At 39.1% G+C, this 18824-nt stretch overlaps 2 protein-coding genes across 8 annotated transcripts; one reads left to right on the top strand and one right to left on the bottom strand.

The window, feature by feature from the left end:
- Nucleotides 1–2411: 2411 nt before the first annotated feature.
- Nucleotides 2412–5687, top strand: LOC111877725 (ABC transporter I family member 11, chloroplastic). Of its 6 annotated transcripts, XM_023874234.3 has the most exons (12): nt 2414–2574; nt 3017–3108; nt 3488–3583; nt 3726–3783; nt 3929–4008; nt 4448–4499; nt 4585–4718; nt 4807–4921; nt 4988–5074; nt 5169–5217; nt 5322–5406; nt 5482–5687. In XM_023874234.3, the coding sequence occupies exons 3-12, from the start codon at nt 3522–3524 to the stop codon at nt 5558–5560; spliced, it is 801 nt and encodes a 266-aa protein (XP_023730002.1). In that variant the 5' UTR covers nt 2414–2574; nt 3017–3108; nt 3488–3521; the 3' UTR covers nt 5561–5687. The 6 variants fall into 6 exon arrangements, with proteins under 6 accessions (XP_023730003.1, XP_023730004.1, XP_042754762.1 ...); XM_023874232.3 differs by lacking the exon at nt 3017–3108 and having other exon boundaries at nt 2415–2574; XM_023874235.2 differs by lacking the exons at nt 3017–3108; nt 3929–4008 and having other exon boundaries at nt 2412–2574; nt 4595–4718.
- A 525-nt stretch (nt 5688–6212) lies between these two features.
- Nucleotides 6213–8091, bottom strand: LOC111877713 (protein LAZY 1-like). Of its 2 annotated transcripts, none has more exons than XM_023874221.2 (5): nt 8006–8091; nt 7856–7922; nt 6952–7463; nt 6484–6664; nt 6213–6405 (listed from the first exon to the last, which is right to left on the bottom strand). In XM_023874221.2, the coding sequence occupies exons 1-5, from the start codon at nt 8009–8011 to the stop codon at nt 6386–6388; spliced, it is 786 nt and encodes a 261-aa protein (XP_023729989.1). In that variant the 5' UTR covers nt 8012–8091; the 3' UTR covers nt 6213–6385. The 2 variants fall into 2 exon arrangements, with proteins under 2 accessions (XP_023729989.1, XP_042754763.1); XM_042898829.1 differs by having other exon boundaries at nt 7006–7463.
- Between the last annotated feature and the right edge of the window lie 10733 nt (nt 8092–18824).

Here is an 18824-nt window from a genome sequence, read left to right as displayed (position 1 = left end):
TGAACCACCATTGAAGCTAGCACAATTTTCACTTGGGTCTCGAAGTTGAAATTTATATGCATATCTCTTAGTAACACCCATCGAGCCTTCTAGACTCCAAAAGATCGTTCAATTACACTGCGAAATGACAAATGATAATAGTTAAAATTTTCTTTGAAGCCTTTTTGGTTCCCGCGCGGCACGAGTCTATCCACGTCAAAAATCAGGAATATGATAACCGATGTTTGAACCTTTGTAGGGAGCAAGATAACCTTTTGTATTTGGATATTTGGCGTCTACAAGGTAAAACTTACCTATAGAGGTACAAATAAAGCATATGATTGTTATTCATTTATACCGGCGTCTACAAGGTATGTATTCAACTACTTCTCTTTCTCTATAAGCCTCTTGAGAAACCCATCTTTGTTTCATTAGTCTTTGGAACCATAAAACTCTGACGAGCTGGCTTCTTTAGAAAGATCTCTAACGCTTCCAAATATCCTATTGAGCCTTCTTCAAAACCCCGGAAAGTAGACACAATTGCCATGCAATCTTCTGTTTTCACTGAGTGTGTGGTTTGTCTTGAGGTCTAAGTGCTCCTTGTTAACAAAACATCAAAATTTGTGTCCGGTTTCTCTTTATATGACAGACTTACCATACTTTTTCCTTCAAATTTTCTTTTGTTGTCACGCCTGGGAGTTAACTTCTTCCCCCTCCTTTTCTTACTAGAATTGCCAAACGTTAGAAAAGGATCAACCATCAAATAAAAGGACTTCATCCGTAGCTTCTTTTCCATCCATAATATCCACAAACTGTACATCATCCGGAGTGCTATTGTCACCAAATTCACAAGGTACCTTAGCCTTGTCTCTAACAGCTATGATATCCCGGAATAAAGCCTTGTAATATGTCTGATATACCTCCAAATTATTATCCTTAAACTTAGCATACTCTTTATCTTTCTATATGTACAAAATGAGAATGTCACGAAAAACACAATACAAATAATAAATTGCTAGATAAAATTTATAATTATTACGTTAATTTTTTCATCCCACCATTCCTTTGATGCTGAGATTATATTTCTCATGGGATCAATTGAAATTCCCGTTTCCAGTCTTGTTAAACGGTCATAATATTTGAACTCTTTCCGCATAATGTCTCATTTGTTTTTCATTTGATTTTTGTCCAAATCTTTACCTGTTCGTTCCAAAAGCCTCTTACATATATTTTGGCATGCGAGCTTATTAAAATAAGTACCCGGTATATTCCCATTTTTTAGCTCGTTCATACATTCCTCAAGAAACATCTTGAATGTATGAGGATCCCAATTAAATCAATTTGTAACTTTCAGTTTGGGTGTATCAATACCCACATCATGAACATTGACAATGTCCATTACCTATATTAAATCATGGTAATGAATGAAGAAAATTCTGAATTTTCACCCTAATGTTGAATCAAAACACGCAGAGGAATTTGTAAATGCAAACAAGAATCATTATACCATCAATAGGAGCAAATAACAACAAGAATCAAATATGAAGAAAAAAAAGAAGCATCACAGGGACATTTTTCTGTAGCAGCAAACAGGTAAAAGCAAAATAAAAAAGAAGCATCGATGGCTTCCTTGTCGATTTATGCATGACGGAAAAAAACGCAAACCTGATCGTCGATGGCTTCCGGGGTCGATGACAGTTCACGTTGAGAAGGAATAGCGAACGACAGAAGAATTGTGAAGGATTTGATCGAGAAAGGGTTTATGGGTTTATGTATCGTTTTTAAAGGGTAATTTGGTAAATTCTCAAATCACTAAAATTAAGCAATAAACAATAAGCATCCCCTTGCTTATTAAAATCAACTTATTTAGCTTATTCCTATCACAATAAGCTGATTTTTAAGGATTTATATAAAAACACTTAAATTTAGATTATTATGATGGGAATAAAGCACTTTAGGATTTTTTTCCCTATCCAAACACCCTTCGATTAGGGTTGTTCAGTATTGGATAAAACCGAATTGTCCAATTGGACTATTTGGTTCGGATATTCAGATTTTTGGATTGGTTTTGGTTCATAAAATAATAACCGAATAGTCCAAAAAAACCGAATAAACATTTATTATTTAATTATTTATACTAGGTATCTATAGTTATTTATTAATTTTGTAATTTATTTTTTCAAATAGGTTCAAAACGTTTCACCCGATAAAAAGCATTAATATGCATTTTCTATCAAAAGTTTTCTATCTATAAAATATTTAACTATAATATATCTTTTTAGTAATTGTTTATAAATTTCAAATCACAACTAAATAATTTGTTTTCACTTGTTGTGTAAAGTTAGATAATATCATAATTATATGTCGTTTTAAGTTATTTCGGTTTTTAAAAACCGACGAATTATAAAAACGGATCATGTTGAATGTAGTGTAAGCTATATTAGGATCGAGCCTATCTAAGAAAAACCCCTTCCTCTAATACTACAGTAGCGACACAACAAAAGACGCTTCAGTGAAGCTACATCGCCTCTCTCCTGTGAAGCCACCGGCCTGAGCGCCACACCCCCACAGCTACCTTCGACCCTATAGCTACAGGTACGTTTCTTCCTGCATTCTTTCATTTTTTTTTCCTACTGTAGCTCTTTCTTCTTTTTGGCTGGATTCGTGTTTCTTCAATTTCCCATCTAGAATCTGTTCTTATCTACAAGATAGGAGATAGTCGAAATCTGTTCTTCGACCCCTGCTTTGCTTTCTGTTACCTTCGACCCCAGGCCATGAAATATGTTCTTATTTCTCCATCGAAAATCTGGACACCCACTTTGATCAGTAAATTGATGCATCGGATTTGTTTCTCTGGTTTCTGTGAATGTGAATCTGTTTCTGTGAATATTAATCTGATTTTGGTTCCCTGTTTTCCGTTACCTTCGACCCCAGACCATGTTCAATTTTGTGATAAGCTGATTCTGATACCTTCAATGTTGTCGATGCTTATATAATACCTTCAATTACTCTGTACAAGTTCATTTTGTCCCTGTAGTCCTTCATTCGTCATCGCCACTGCTTCCTTCATCGACACTCAATTCTTCATCATCTCCGGCAGTCCCAATACAACCTCGTTCCCCGATTAAGGTGTGAATCTCATATATCTTGTTGATGTCTAGAAAACCTAGTTCAGGGTTAGGGTTTTTATTCCCAAAGCATACAAAGGGTCTGTCACTTGAACAAACTTCACGGGGTTCACTTCAAACTTCATCTCCAATTAAGATACAAATCGAAACATTATTAGGTTTCTAGTTCACTATTACATGGTTAGTAATTTACAACTTTATATCATCTCGTGTTTGAAACATGGATGATCCCTACCAAGTGTTTGATCAATTGTCTGAACAATCTAGTTCTAAAAAGGGTGATTCGTTTTGATCGATTGTCTTTTCATATACAATCTTTATTCACAGTTTCGTTTAGGTTCTGTGTTACAACAAGTAAATCAAACATTTTCTTGTTTCAGGCAGTAGAAAATCAAGAATCACCTAATCTTATCAATGCTTTTGAGCTCATTGGAATGTTTTGGAGCCTTGAACTCTTGGGGTTCTTTGAGTAAAAAGTGAAGAACCTGTTGAATTTTTTTTCTCTGTTTTGAAGCTATTATATAATTGATGTATTGCATTGCATATTACCAAACATACCCTTAATTAATTCATTTCACTTATTAACATTGTCCAATTGATTCTTTTTTTTTTTAACAGTGTCAAGGTCACAAAGAATCAAACATTTCATGTCTCATGCAACCACTCATGTTTTGAAGTAAGTCTCAATTCGTTTTGAACTTTTTCCAATGTTTTGGTTTCATCTTTGTTACATTTATCAACTAAACACATAATTTTTCACTTCAAATTGGTAGAAATGTATGTAGTTTAAAAGAATTGAATTTCATCTTGTATTATTATAGATAAAGGATATTAAATACAGACCTCCTGGAACTCAACTCAACCTCCTTAATCACATTACTTTTACTCTTCAAGAGAAAAGGTACATACAATACAATACAATACAACTTTTTTCTTTTTCTTTTTCTTGAGATCATTCCACATTTGTATTTCCTATTCATATAATAAGATTAAGGCTATGTTTGGCGTACTAGCTGAAAAGCTAGCTGTTAAATAAAAAACTAGCTGATAGCTGAAAAGTTAGATGATAAAAAATAACGTTTGGCAAAACTAGCTGAGATATATAAAATTACATAAAAGGACATGTAAGAGTATGTGTTTCTATAATTAATTAAGGGGTGTATTTGGAAAATTTAAAAAAGCTCCTAAAAAGCTAGTCTAAGTAGCTTTTCAAAAAGCTATAAGCCACTTTTTGGCATACCAAACACAACAACATAAAAAAGCTTGAAAAATAAGCTAGCAGTGGCGCTCCAAACACAGCCTAAATACAAAATAGTAAAATACAGCTCTGTTTGTTACAGTTTTGGCTTGATTTTTGGGCGAAGTGGAAGTGGAAAAACTACTCTTTTACAGGTTAATTAATTCCCATACTATTCTTTTTTTTTTTTTTTTTTTTCTTTTTTTTTTTTTATATATTTCTTTTAATTATTTCATACAGCTTATTGCAGGTTTAACTAAACCAACTTCAGGCTCAATTTACATTCAAAGATACACTGAAAATGGTACTCCAAATCAGCCTCCTGTATTACTATCTCCCGAAAAAGTTGGTATTGTTTTTCAGTTTCCTGAAAGGTATTTATTACCTTTTTTTCTTTTTTTAATTTTCAAAGTGTTACTTTAATTTATTGAAATGATTTATGATAGAATTATTGTGTAACAGGTATTTTGTAGCAGATAACGTTTTTGATGAAATTACATTTGGGTTGCCTAGACAGAAGACTGACATTAAAACTAAACAACTTATTGCTACACGACTTGAAAAAGCTATCACTTCGGTACTTTTTACTTTATTTTTAAAATATTCATATTTACAAAATATTTATTTATTTTTAAAATGTTAGGTTGGATTAAATGGTATTTCTTTGGATAAAAATCCAAACTCATTAAGTGGTGGCTACAAACGTCGCCTTGCTCTTGCTATTCAACTAGTAATCTCTTTTACCTACTTCTTTTCCATATTTTGGTCAATTTCATATATTGACTTTGACTTTGACTTTGACTTTTGACTTTTGACCTACTTAGGTACATACTCCGGAGTTACTAGTACTTGATGAACCTCTAGCTGGACTTGGTATGGAAAAAAAATTTTATCAACTTTATCTTTCCGTTGACTTTGTGGATGATTTTGGTTGACTTTTTTGCAAGTAAAGTTTTTAATTTACAGTTATGATTTAGATTGGAAAGCACGTGCGGATGTTGTTAAGTTGCTCATGGATTTAAAAAAAGAATTAACTATACTTGTTGTAAGCCATGATTTAAAGTAAGTAATTTCTTCCTTTTCTTAATTTTTTTTTAATTAATTTTGTTAAGTTAAATTTTTTTATTGTAATTGCAGAGAGTTAGCTCCTTTGGTTGACAGATCATGGCGGATGAATGTTGGTGGAGTGTTGATGGAGGAGTCATTACCGATATAATCTACTCACAATGTTATTGTTAATTATGAGTATGATCAATGATGTTCAAAATTTTACTTATAAGAATAGCTTAAAATTTTTTTATTGTTAGTAAAAAAGTGAAAGGAATTAGAAAATTTCGTAAAAACCACTTGGGGTTTTTTATTTACAATTTGTTATTATTTACAAAAAAAAAAAAAAAAAAAAAAAAAAAAAAAAAAAAAAAACCTTAAGATTTTTCCATTAATGAGTTGCAAAAAAAAAAAAAAACGAAAGATTACTTTTTATGTTAAAGATGTTTTTTATTAAAAAAAATCAAACCTTGAATGGTTAAATGGAAAAAGATAAATTTTTTCATGTAGTTAAACTGAACAGACTTCAAACTGGATTTTGGCTTTTATAGAAGTCAAAGTTTTATGTACTGATTTGTTGAAAAAAAAAACAAACTCTATGGTTAAAAATAATAATAATATTTTTTTCGGTGGTTATATGAAGAAAAACCAAATCACAATGGCTTTTATGAAATTTTCTCAAGTAAAAAAAAAAAACACCTACTTTAGCTTATTTAGTTTTCGCATGAACAACAGTTTCCATAGAATTTTTTTGCTGAAAACATAAGTTCATTTGTGATTAGAAAAGGAATAATTCATTTTAGTCTTTTATCCACAACATGTAGGTTCAATATTTAATAATTATGGAAAACACATCATACATACATATATTATTCTTTATTCTTAATTTGTGACTATAAGTCTATAACTATCTTTCTAATCCACACAACCAAACTCCATTTTCAAGGAATAGAAAACTTGACAAATAATTATATTTTCCAATCTTCTCCTTCTTCTAAAACTCCAACACAAAATCTACAATGCAAATAATAAAAAAAAAAAAAACGTGAGTAATCTTATAAGCAACAGTTAAAAAATGAAATTTGAACTTACATTCTTCATCAGTTTTAATCCAGTGTGCTTTTTCTCCAGTAACTATTTCTTTCTTTAACATTCCATCAAGAGGATGTATGTTGCCTTCATCCTCTAATATCATTTGTTCATCATAATACATGTTCTTAACATCAAGAGGATTAGCTTCTTGAGGGTGGACTTTTCTTGACTTTCGAAACACCTGTAAAAGATAATACAAGTATTATATTACAGTGGGAAAATTACAATAACACCATTATATTTTGGGCAGTTTTGCAATTTTTGCCACAAATACTTTAATATTTTCCAATCAAAAACCATATAAGTTTTAGACATCTTACCAAGTTAACCACTTTTACCTGTTATGTTATATGATTATACATCAGGCTTCACTAATAATTTTCTAAATCAACCATTTTGACCTATTAATTATATCACGTTAAATTTGGAAATTTGTGTAAAAACTCTATTCTTTGAGTGGAAATTAACCTTTTTCTCAGTTGAATCACAAAAACTAGCATTCACACTAGTGAAATTAATAACCTTTTTCACCATTTTCTTCATAAAATTCAAGGCATGGATTTTTGTTTTCTCCTTTCTCTCTAATTTTCGGGGTCTCTTGTATGACGTGGCATTTTTCTTGAAAAGGGTGGCAGTTATTGTCTTTTGTATCCTTGCTGGCATTTCAGAATACTCTTTGATTATACTTTTATTTTCTTTGGTATCCATGCCTTTGATTTCTTTTTCATCTATCTTTTCCAACTTCATAACAAAAAGTTCTTCCTCAGTTTCACTTTCAAACGACATTTCAACTTTTGGTGTCATGGGCTCTTCAGTAATTGATACTAATATTGAACCAAGAGTTCCAATTGCAAGAAAGCTGTGAAAGAATTCAGGGCTCATGTCAACCGTTTCTTGTTCGTTTCCTTCACTATTTGGTTCATGATAATATTGTTGTTCTTCAAGTCCCCATAGAGTTGAGAAACAAGAATAGGATTTCCCTGCAATTAAAGGTTAAATCTTGGGCAATATATAGAAAAGTCACTATATTTTAGCCATTGTCAATCAAAATAGTTGATGAAAGTAACCTAAGTTTGACAATTTTTTTGTATGTCGATCACTTTGACTTGCTATATAACAAGTTAAAGTGGTCACAAGGGAAAAAAGTTGTAAATGTCTAGTGACTTTAGTGGAATATTAAGTGTCAAAGTTTAGTCCAAAAAGTTTCACTAATGGCACTCAACTTTAACAACTTTTTCTATTGTGACCATTTTGACCCGTTAGCATGGTCTTTATCCTACATTTTTTGGTAGGACGAAAAATTACAATTTTTGTTTCATTGACATTATCTGAAGTAAATAGAAGTTATTGTAAAGCTTAAAAAAGTAAGTACTTGTGGAAACATTTTTGACTTGTTGATTGTTGTTGTTGTTGAATTTTCTATGCATCCAACCTAGTGCCTGAAACAAAAGAAAAGAAATGATATTAAGATGAAATCTTCTTGATTTAATCTAAAGTTTGAGATATACATAAATGTGCTCACATTCATCTTGAATGTTGTAATAATGTGTGAATGATCAACGAAATGCTCAAAAACACAAATTTATGAATTTTAAATTATGAGAGAAGCGAACAAGCTATTTATTATGATTTTTGTAAGAGTTAACACAGAGAAACATACAAAAAAGAATATCAGCAGTCTTTTTCAATTTTGTCCCACACAAAATGGTGGGACAGAGATTCTCTCCCGGCCTCTTCTCTGTGTAAAATTCATGAATACCCTCATCATAAGTTGCCCATGAAAGCTTCCCCTCTCCACCCACCCTACCCCACACAGCGCAACCTTAGGGATACATATTAGGGCTACTTAGGGATACATGATATCTATAATTAGCTAGGAAACAAGTTGCTCTAGAACAAAAATGTTACATTGCCTTTTGCTATGCTTGTCCTTCCCTCCCACTTGCTCATTTAAACAAACAATAACTTCCACAAGTACACACTGCTATTAATGCTACACATCTCAAAATAGAAAAAACTATGTAACTTTTTATGGAAACTACCAATTATTTATGTGCTTATTTTTAATAATATACTTGTTACAAATTAGTCGTTATAAAGGAATCTTTCATGATGCATCACAATGGTAGCTTAAGGGATAAGTATTGGAATTTCACACATGAGGTATAATATTCAAAACATTCAAAACTATGACACATCTAAAATATTGCTAGTGTTTTGTGATTGACCTTCCACGTAGACGTTGGAGCTGGTTGACGTGGGCTCAGTGGCGGAACAAAAAATTTTGATACAGGGGTACAAACATTGTCAATATATTATATGTAGTTATCAAATATCGGACATTAAAAATATGTTATAATCTCTTTAGTTGGGGGGTATAATAACATGAAACATGTTTACAAATAATATTTTTTATATATATAAAACAATTTTTTGAGGGTACTATAGTATCTCCAACGTCTCATTTAGCTCCGCCACTGCGTGGGCTCCTTAGATGATGCGATTTATTATTTTTTTCGATGATGCATCCTTGAATTTCTTGTTATAAATGACTATAAGGAATGATTTTTATTATAAAGGACTAAAAAATATATTTTTATTATTGATAATTGAAAATGTGGAGGTGCTTAGCAAACAATGGGGAGGTACTTAATAAACAATTATAATTACTTATGTCTAACTGCATCCCAATCCAAACTTCTAGTCATCCCTGTCCAAAGCCCCCATTGTTCAAACTTAGGTCGTCTATGGAGAAGTTTTTATAAACAATTAAAACTTAGAAAAAAACATTAAAACTAATAAATCCCAGTAAACTACATAAATCAAGAAAATGTATCGTTTCATGTTTGCTTCTTTCCTAAACGATTTAACAATATGAGCTAGTTAACAGCTAAACGTATAAATAACAATTAATACTAAAAAAATATGAATAACAATTAAAACTAACAAATATAAACACTGAAATCTAAATGAGTGGCTAGTTTAGGGGAGAAATGGATGAGAGACCTGTTCCAAAAAAGGAGAAAGATATGTTGTCTAGAAATTTATCAGTGGGTGCCAAAGAAATCTAAATGGGGATGTAAAAAGGCTTAACTAATTTATCTTTGATTAATATATAGAATGGGACCCATGGTTCAAGTGGGGTTCATACACCCTACCACTTAGGCTGTGTTTGGTGGACTAGCTGAAAAGCTAGCTGATGGCTGAAAAGCTAGCTGTTAAATAAAAAGCTAGCTGATAGCTGAAAAGCTAGCTGATAAAAAATAACGTTTGGTAAAACTAGCTGAAAAGCTAGCTGAAATATATAAAATTACATAAAAGGACATGTAAGAATATGTGTTTCTATAATTAAATAAGGGGTGTATTTGGAAAATTTTAAAAAAGCTCCTAAAAAGCTAGTCTAAGTAGCTTTTCAAAAAGCTAGCTTATCAGCTACTTTTTGGCTTACCAAACATGACAATATAAAAAAGCTCGAAAAATAAGCTAGCTGTGGCGCGCCAAACACAACCTTAGACATAAAGAAAATGATTGGTGTCGGACCTAACTCGAAAAAAGATCGAAAACCTAACCTGTTTTAAAATAAAACCGGGTCGAAAAAAATCGGTCATGAAAAAGACCAGCCCGAGACAATCTAGGACCGATAAGAAACAAGAACGGACCGTTCAAGAGTGGTTCCAAAAAAGACCAAACCGCTTGGTCTGTTTGGAGACCGACACAAGACTGATCCAAAAATAACCCAAAACTGGTCTCAAAAAAGATTGAGTCAAAGTTTATATACATATCATTTTGTGTTAGTTACATATTTTTTTAATCACTCATTGCCCAATTTCTTCCCCTTTAATATTAAAGTTTAGTGTATAGTTTTTAGTAAATCTTATTGTATCATTTTAATGCTAATCACACATTTTTTAACTGAAAAACTCAAAACCAAAACTAAAGAATATCGAAATCGAACTGAGTAGAAGAAAAGCGCACACAAAGACCACGAGACCGGTCCGAAAAATGACACCGCTGATCTAAAATTGACTGGACCGTTCGAAGATTGGTCCAAAAAGACCGGACTGTTGATTGACCCAAGATTGGTCCTTATAGTTTCATTTTATACCCAAAAATATAAAATTTTGGCTATGGGTCCTCCTATTTACCCAAATATAAAATAATGTTATCACCCCATCCTCCCTCCTCTATCTCTCTCTACAATACAATCACTCAAACCATAAACCTACAAAACAAATGTTTGACATCACCGGACCATGGCTCTGACGAAGCGATAACTTGTTGGAATTATGAACGTCGTTGCCACCACCGTCGGAAGATATGAATGCCACCACCACCGTCATTCTATACCACCACCACATGTCAAAATTGATGAGTTTTGGGAAGCTAAAAACAATCCTTTTTATTAAAACAATTTTAACGCCAAATGGAAGCATTTAAAAATAACTAGTTTATTTAGAACATTTTAACAAAACCAACAAGATGATTAATTACATGAATTAAAAAGATTATGAAAACCATAGGATGTTAAGAACACAATCTTTAAAGACATTGACCCCACTTGGTTTTGTAACACCCAAGATTTTGAAAGCCAAGAAAGTAAAGGAAACCCTAAATTTAGGAGGGACTTGGCGAGTCCAAGGAAGGACTCGGCGAGTCGGAGCGGGATCCGGGTCGAGGAGTAAGTGACCAACTCGGCGAGTCAGCCAAGTGGACTCGACGAGTCTGGTCTGTGCGAGGAAAACCCTAAATCCGGAGCTTGGAGCCTATTTAAACGTCTCAATCCTCTTCCTAGGGCTCCTTTACTGTCTCTCACACCCAGAACGCCGCACCCTAAGCCCCCATTGTGATGATTCATGCTTTTGGCCATTTTTGAGTGATTTAGAAGAAGAAGAAGAAGTGGGAATCTTTGAAGCATCAAGGAGTGGCTTTGGATCTGAAGTTTGGGGAACATTTCAGAGCATTGGAAGGTATCAATTCGTTTCCCTCCTTTAGATCTTCTTTGGTTATGAGTTTTGGGGCTTTTAAGCCATGCCTAAGATCAATTTCAAGCTTGAGGTCCGGATCTAAGGTTGCTACCTCAGATCCATGCTTGTGTTGGTTTAGAATCCCGTAAAGTATCAGCCATTGGGTGGATTTTGGAGCCTCTTGGTCTTAAACCCTAGTTATTAGTGCATTTTGCCTAGATCTCCCTCTCTACACGTAAAGTTTGCAACTTTACGTGGGGAATAGGCTTGGGAAGGGTAGATCTACAGTTTGGAGTTCATGCATGACTCGGAAGTCCTCTGCATGTAAGTGGATCTTAATGGACTCGGCGAGTCCTTCGAGTGGACTCGGCGAGTAGCTTGAAGATGAGGAGGAACTCGACGAGTGGGATGAACAGCTCGTCGAGTCGGATGAAGATGAGCATGAACTCGGCGAGTTGGATGAACAACTCGGCGAGTTGGATGAAGATTTCCGTGTGCTCGACGAGTCTGTTTTTAGACTCGGCGAGTCAGGTCGCGTGGTTCCAAACCCTTCGAGTTAAGTCTCGAGTCAGCGAGTCGAGCCAGGACTCAGTGAGTTGGACAGGACAGGAATCGGGAATCAGTAAACTCGACGAGTCAGGGGCTGACTCGGCGAGTAGAGTCGCGAGTGGAAGGACTCTGGACTTATGAACTCGGCGAGTCAGTAGGGTGACTCGACGAGTAGGGTTGACCTGGAAGATTGACTTTGACCAGGACGTTGACTTTGACCAGAGTTGGCTTGGTTGACCTTTGAAGGTCAGTTAGACTAAGTGTTATGTTGATATTGGTAGCTCGGGGAGCTAGCGGAGCAGCAGTTCGGAGTCAGTGGTCAGGTAGCGGTCAAAGGGGTTAGCAGCAGCAGTTCAGCAGTATCAGGTGAGTTTCCTTTCCAGTAGAAACGGGTCTAAGGCACCAAGGCCGACCCGTATAGACGAGATGCTAGTACTAGAGTGTGGGCCGAGCCCGTATCTCTGGGTTTAGTCAAGTATGATATATGTGTTAATATGATAGAGTTGCTTATACTTGTTGTCTGCGTGATACTTGTATGTTATGGGTTAGCGGTTGAGTGTGGGCAGGGCCCGTATCTCTCCGAGGTTGGAGTGTGGGCTAGGCCCGTATCTCCCAGATAGCGAAGTGTGGGCAGGGCCCGTATCTTCACGAGTGTGGGCAGGGCCCATATCTCCCAGATAGCGAAGTGTGGGCAGGGCCCGTATCTTCACGAGTGTGGGCAAGGCCCGTATCTCCTAGATAGCGAAGTGTGGGCAGGGCCCGTATCTTCCCGAGTGTGGGCAAGGCCCGTAACTCCTAGCTGAACATTGGCTGTTATATGTTTGCATGGTATGTGGTAAGGTGGGGAACTCACTAAGCTTCGTGCTTACGGTTTTCAGTTTTGTTTTCAGGTACTTCCGGTAGCGGATGATGGAGCTCGGGATGATCGCATGGCACACACCATAGATTAGTTAGCCTGGGAATGTTTTACTCTGATAATGAACATGTGTTTTGAAAACTAATACTCTGTTTATGTTTTGAAATGATGATTTTACTTTAAGTGGTACTTTATTAAAAGAAATTTTTAGTCTTGAATCTTGGGACGTTACAAGTTGGTATCAGAGCCTTGGTTTGAGGGATTCGAGCATACTCTCGGGTGTGCCTGAACTCAAACTGAGGGGTCGGATAAAAAGTTTTCAAAAGTGAAAAGACAGTTTTGTAAAAATAATTTTGAGAACGAAAAACAGTTTTAGAAAAGCAAAAAGAATTCAGAAAGAAAAGAACTTTGAAAAGAGAAAAGAGGTGTGGTGCATGCAATCAACCGAGCTCAAGTAAGTACCCCAAAATACCCATACAAGTTTATGTTATGATTATCAGTTGATAGAACAGCATGCTAGAATAGGACTAAGGATCTAGGGATGATGCCTTATGTGTCTGTTATTTGTGCTTTTGAGCTGCATGATAGTGTTGATTAGACAGTAGTAGGATGGCCTGTTTAGGTCATGCCTGAGTTTATGAGTTGTGATGCATGCTAGTTCAGATTCTTGCTACGTGGATATGATTGCTTGAGTATGTTGTGGTTAGATTTTCCCCTTGTCCGAATGTTGCTTGCTTTGTGCATTGTGGGATTTTGAGTGATGGGAGTTAGCCGTTAGATGGATACGTTACGTCACATGTGATCAGGGTTGAATAATCTCAGAGTACTGGAATTGGCCCTATTGCGCAGCTCTCGTTTGAGTCTAACTGTTGTAGGGACGAGTCTTTTACTTGAAGGATTATCTGAGCCTCGTCGCATGTGATGGTATCCAGGTGATGGCTAATTGGCATCACAAGGAGACCTTCAGCAGCTGAGGACTGGTTTGAGTTGAGTCAGAGGTTTCCCTAGGGTAAGCCTAGGATGAGATAGTGTTGGGAGCAGTATTAGTGGATAAGGGACCTGGTGGAGTCAAGGCAATTCCTGAGGAAAGTACGGATAGATGTGGAAGGTAGTATGGGCCCGTACTACTGAAAGCAGAGGATCCGTACTCGATTCGGGAAGGACAGAGACAAGACTGGGAACTTGGTAGGGCATGTCTGGTCTCGCATCAGTGATGAGTATTCTGATAGTGGTTGTGGTATATTTTCAACATGGTGACATTGCGAGAGAGACCAGCGGGCGGATCAGGCGCCGGAAAGGGATCAGGCTCGGGTTCAGGGACCGAGCAGCTCGAGGAGCGGATGAGAGAGTTGATATCAGATGAGGTTACGCGCAGTATTCTAGCTCAAACTCCTGTGATCTTTGGCACGGTCAAGGAGGGTATACTGGAGATTTTGGATGAGAGGCTGAGAGCCTTCCATACTGAGATGATGGCATTGATGGGCGCGCGTACCTTGACATTTCGAGAGTTCAGAGCCTGCGGGGCACCAGATTATCATGGGGCTAGGGACCCCGTTGCTAGCAGCAGATGGTTGGCTGATGTTGCCAACGCTTTTCGTGCGAGCAAGTGTCCCGAGGGGGACAAGGTTAGATTCGCCTCTGGTCTCCTGAAGGACAGAGCGAGGGATTGGTGGGAGGAGATTGGTCATGCTTTGGGGGATGATGCCGCGTTGGACGCGATGACTTGGAGCGATTTCTCGGCCAGGTTCAGGGCGGAGTTTTCGCCAATTATTGAGGTGCAGCAGCTGGCACGAGAGTTTCAGGATTTGACGCAGACTACTGAGACTGTGGCGGGGATCACCGCCAAGTTCAGGGAAAGGGCTCTTCTTGTACCGCAGTATGTAGCGGATGAGGAGATGAAGAAGGCTCGGTACCATGAGATGTTCAGGGATGACATCAGGGAGTTCGTGAGCAGGCCCAACAGTAAGACGCTGGAAGATATGATTTCTTGGGCTAGAGAAAGGGAAATTGATTTGGAACAGATCCGGAAGAGGAGGCCGGATGAGGTTCAGGTAGCTACGGGTTCGGCAAAAGGCCCAAGGGATCGGATTCGAGATCGAGGGATCATCAGGACCGCAGTCGGTGCGGAAAGTGTGGCAGGGCGCACGGGGGCGCGTGCAGGAGTGGTAGCGGTGGTGAGTCTGGCTGCTTTAAGTGTGGTCGGACTGGTCATTTCAGCAGGGACTGTACTGCTACCGCCGCGCAGGGACCAGACTTGATATGTTTTCATTGCAACCAGCGGGGCCACAAGAAGTCCCAGTGCCCCAGTTTGTCTTCGGCGGGACGGGTGATGGCACCCGCCCTTGCAACTTTGAGGATCGCAGATGGCCGTCAGGGCCGGGTAGAGACACCTGCAGCAGGGAGCAGGGCTTTTCAGATGACGACCTTGGAGGCGCGAGCAACGCCGGACGTTGCAGGTATGCAATTTCCCATTTTCAGTTCTTTTATTTGTGCATGATTTCATTGTTATGGTTCTGCATCATTAGCGGTAAAAGTATTTTATTTTGATTGGTTGATTGTGATCGAGTTATATGCCATCTGCATACCTTGGATATTGTATGGTAGTTAGGGGATGTGCTCTATTGAAGAAGGTTTCGAAGGATGCAGTAACTGTAGCATGCTTGGGAAGGATTTGGTACGTCTCGCTAGTTCGGAGTGGCATAGTGTTAGAGACGGATTGGTTAAATCCCTAGATATGGCAGGCTTGGGTTCCTTAGCAGAATGATCATGGAATGGCAGCAAAGATCGGGATCTCTTTTGAGTATCGAGCAACAAGGGGTAAGCAGGATCGAAGTGGGGGAGAATCCTCCGAGTGTGCCCAGTAAGAGCACGCATACCCAGAGCGAGTATGTGGCCTCCGAGAAGGAAAAGGAGTAGTTCAGCGTTTGATGGACTAAGGATTCAGGGTTGGGAGTTTGAGAAACTCCCCACCAGTTAGCGCGTGCGAACAAGATGGTCGAAAGCTGGTTGAGAATCCAGGATTGAAGGATCACCTGTAGGGGCTCAAGTGAATCGGAATGAGGATCATGAGAGCGGTTAGCAAGAGATGTTTTCGTATTAGTAGCCAGTGTCAGAGTCAGCATGCAGGGTTGTGTAAATTCAGGAGTTGGGAGTTTGGAAACTTCCTAACAATAGCTTCTTGTATCCGGATTGGTAGACGGCTGGTTTGGGAACCAAGCCAAAGAGTTCCTCGACGAAGCGCTAAGTATATTAAGGATATAAGATGTCGAGGATGATGCAGTATTCAAAGACTGAGGGCTGGTTTTGAGAAATCAGGAGGAGGAATCACTAGCGAGACTAGGGATAGTCAGGATGCCCTCGGGATAGTAGTGAAAGTGTTGTAAGTCTGCGGGGGTAGCCGTAGCATTCACTAGTAGTCGGATAGTAGTAGTGGTGTTGTAAGTCTGCGGGGGGTAGCCGTAGCATCCATTAGCAGCCAGATGGTATTAGAGAGTTGTAAGTCCGCAGGTGCAGCAGTGAGGATATGGGAATCCACGGGTTAGATTTCGGATTTCCCAAATGGTTCAGTTATGGCTAAGTCAACAATTTGGCTATAGGTCGTCACATCAGTTATGAGATCAGAGTAGCAGTGGACCGTTGGGGTTCGGGTATGTTGAGGGCTACCGTCAGTCTGGGAGCCATCGTGCTGTTAGTCGTGGAATTGATGATGTCAGGATGTGACGTTTGGACCCGATCGGTTGGATCGGAAGGTTGTTAGAGCCACAGTGACAGGATAACTAGTGGAAACTAGTTTCAGAGAAAGATTTCGTTCAGAAGTCGTGGGAGCGACTAAGTGAGGAGTCCTTTGGCTCCACAGTTGAGTTGGAGCTCAGTGTTTCAGGCAGTTCAGTGTTTCAGGCAGCTCAGTGTTTCAGTCAGTTCAGTGTTTCAGGCAGCTCAGTGTTTCAGTCAGTTCAGTGTTTCAGTCAGTTCAGTGTTTCAGGCAGCTCAGTGTCTCAGTCAGTTCAGTGATTCAGGCAGCTCAGTGTTTCAGTTAGTTCAGAGTTTCAGGCATGTTCAGTATTGCAGGCAGTTCAGTGTTTGGATAGTTTCAGAGTTTTGGACAGTATTAGTATTTGTGTTGGAATGCAAGTGCTGGCAGGATAGTTGGTCGAGGGGTGCTAGGCACCAAGTTCTGTCGGAGAGCAGTGTCAGTGGTGACAGACGGTGATGACCCGCTCTGGGAATAGCGGGGGTGATGGAGTTAGTGAAGGATAAGGCCTTCACAGTGTCAGAGGAAAAGTCGGTTATGAGGCTTTGCCTTGGGGAAGGCAAGGAAATTGCGCAAGGAAAGTAGTGGAGAACCTCTGCGGGTTCAGTGCAGTACTCGGTGAGTACCAGAAGGATTATCGGTTGAGTAAGTTCTGTTTCTAAGTTGTTCAGGGTCAGGTTCGAACCGAGGTTTACCCGCGAGGTTGATGTTAGTCAGAATGACCAGGTGGAAGACCAGCGCAGGTAGGCGGCTGGTGTTGGGTATTGGAGGCAGATCGCAGGCGGTGGGCCATGGTAAACTTCGAGGACGAAGTTCAGTTTAAGTGGGGGAGAGTTGTAACACCCAAGATTTTGAAAGCCAAGAAAGTAAAGGAAACCCTAAATTTAGGAGTGACTCGGCGAGTCCAAGGAAGGACTCGGCGAGTCGGAGCGGGATCCGGGTCGAGGAGTAAGTGACCAACTCGGCGAGTCGGCCAAGTGGACTCGGCGAGTCTGGTCTGTGCGAGGAAAATCCTAAATCCGGGGCTTGGAGCCTATTTAAACGTCTCAATCCTCTTCCTAGGGCTCCTTTACTGTCTCTCACACCCAGAACGCCGCACCCTAAGCCCCCATTGTGATGATTCATGCTTTTGGCCATTTTTGAGTGATTTAGAAGAAGAAGAAGTGGGAATCTTTGAAGCATCAAGGAGTGGCTTTGGATCTGAAGTTTGGGGAACATTTCAGAGCATTGGAAGGTATCAATTCGTTTCCCTCCTTTAGATCTTCTTTGGTTATGAGTTTTGGGGCTTTTAAGCCATGCCTAAGATCAATTTCAAGCTTGAGGTCCGGATCTGAGGTTGCTACCTCAGATCCATGCTTGTGTTGGTTTAGAATCCCGTAAAGTATCAGCCATTGGGTGGATTTTGGAGCCTCTTGGTCTTAAACCCTAGTTATTAGTGCATTTTGCCTAGATCGGCTCTACACGTAAAGTTTGCAACTTTACGTGGGGAATAGGCTTGGGAAGGGTAGATCTACAGTTTGGAGTTCATGCATGACTCGGAAGTCCTCTGCATGTAAGTGGATCTTAATGGACTCGGCGAGTCCTTCGGGTGGACTCGGCGAGTAGCTTGAAGATGAGGAGGAACTCGACGAGTGGGATGAACAGCTCGTCGAGTCGGATGAAGATGAGCATGAACTCGGCGAGTTGGATGAACAACTCGGCAAGTTGGATGAAGATTGTCGTGTGCTCGACGAGTCTGTTTTTAGACTCGGCGAGTCAGGTCCCGTGGTTCCAAACCCTTCGAGTTAAGTCTCGAGTCAGCGAGTCGAGCCAGGACTCAGTGAGTTGGATAGGACAGGAATCGGGAATCAGTAGACTCGACGAGTCAGGGGCTGACTCGTCGAGTAGAGTCGCGAGTGGAAGGACTCTGGACTTATGAACTCGGCGAGTCAGTAGGGTGACTCGACGAGTAGGGTTGACCTGGAAGATTGACTTTGACCAGGACGTTGACTTTGACCAGAGTTGGCTTGGTTGACCTTTGAAGGTCAGTTAGACTAAGTGTTATGTTGATATTGGTAGCTCGGGGAGCTAGCGGAGCAGCAGTTCGGAGTCAGTGGTCAGGTAGCGGTCAAAGGGGTTAGCAGCAGCAGTTCAGCAGTATCAGGTGAGTTTCCTTTCCAGTAGGAATGGGTCTAAGGCACCAAGGCCGACCCGTGTAGACGAGATGCTAGTACTAGAGTGT

This window comes from Lactuca sativa, chromosome 3 (genome assembly GCF_002870075.4).
Source record: "Lactuca sativa cultivar Salinas chromosome 3, Lsat_Salinas_v11, whole genome shotgun sequence".
In the NCBI taxonomy this organism is placed as follows: Eukaryota; Viridiplantae; Streptophyta; class Magnoliopsida; order Asterales; family Asteraceae; genus Lactuca; species Lactuca sativa.
Note: the sequence above shows the minus strand (reverse complement) of the source record. Positions and strands in the feature narration are given on the sequence as shown.

Bases quoted from the DNA above. Each gene is read 5' to 3' on its own strand.
- LOC111877725 (XM_023874234.3), top strand. From the start codon at position 3,522: ATGCTTTTGAGCTCATTGGAATGTTTTGGAGCCTTGAACTCTTGGGGT. The intron at 3,584-3,725 runs GTGAAGAACCTG...TTTTTTTAACAG, and splicing joins TGGGGTTCTTTGAGTAAAAA to TGTCAAGGTCACAAAGAATC. The intron at 4,500-4,584 runs GTTAATTAATTC...TATTTCATACAG, and splicing joins GAAAAACTACTCTTTTACAG to CTTATTGCAGGTTTAACTAA.
- LOC111877713 (XM_023874221.2), bottom strand. The intron at 7,464-7,855 runs GTACTTACTTTT...CTTTAATTGCAG, and splicing joins AGTCAAAAATGTTTCCACAA to GGAAATCCTATTCTTGTTTC. The intron at 6,665-6,951 runs GTTAATTTCCAC...TATCTTTTACAG, and splicing joins GTGATTCAACTGAGAAAAAG to GTGTTTCGAAAGTCAAGAAA.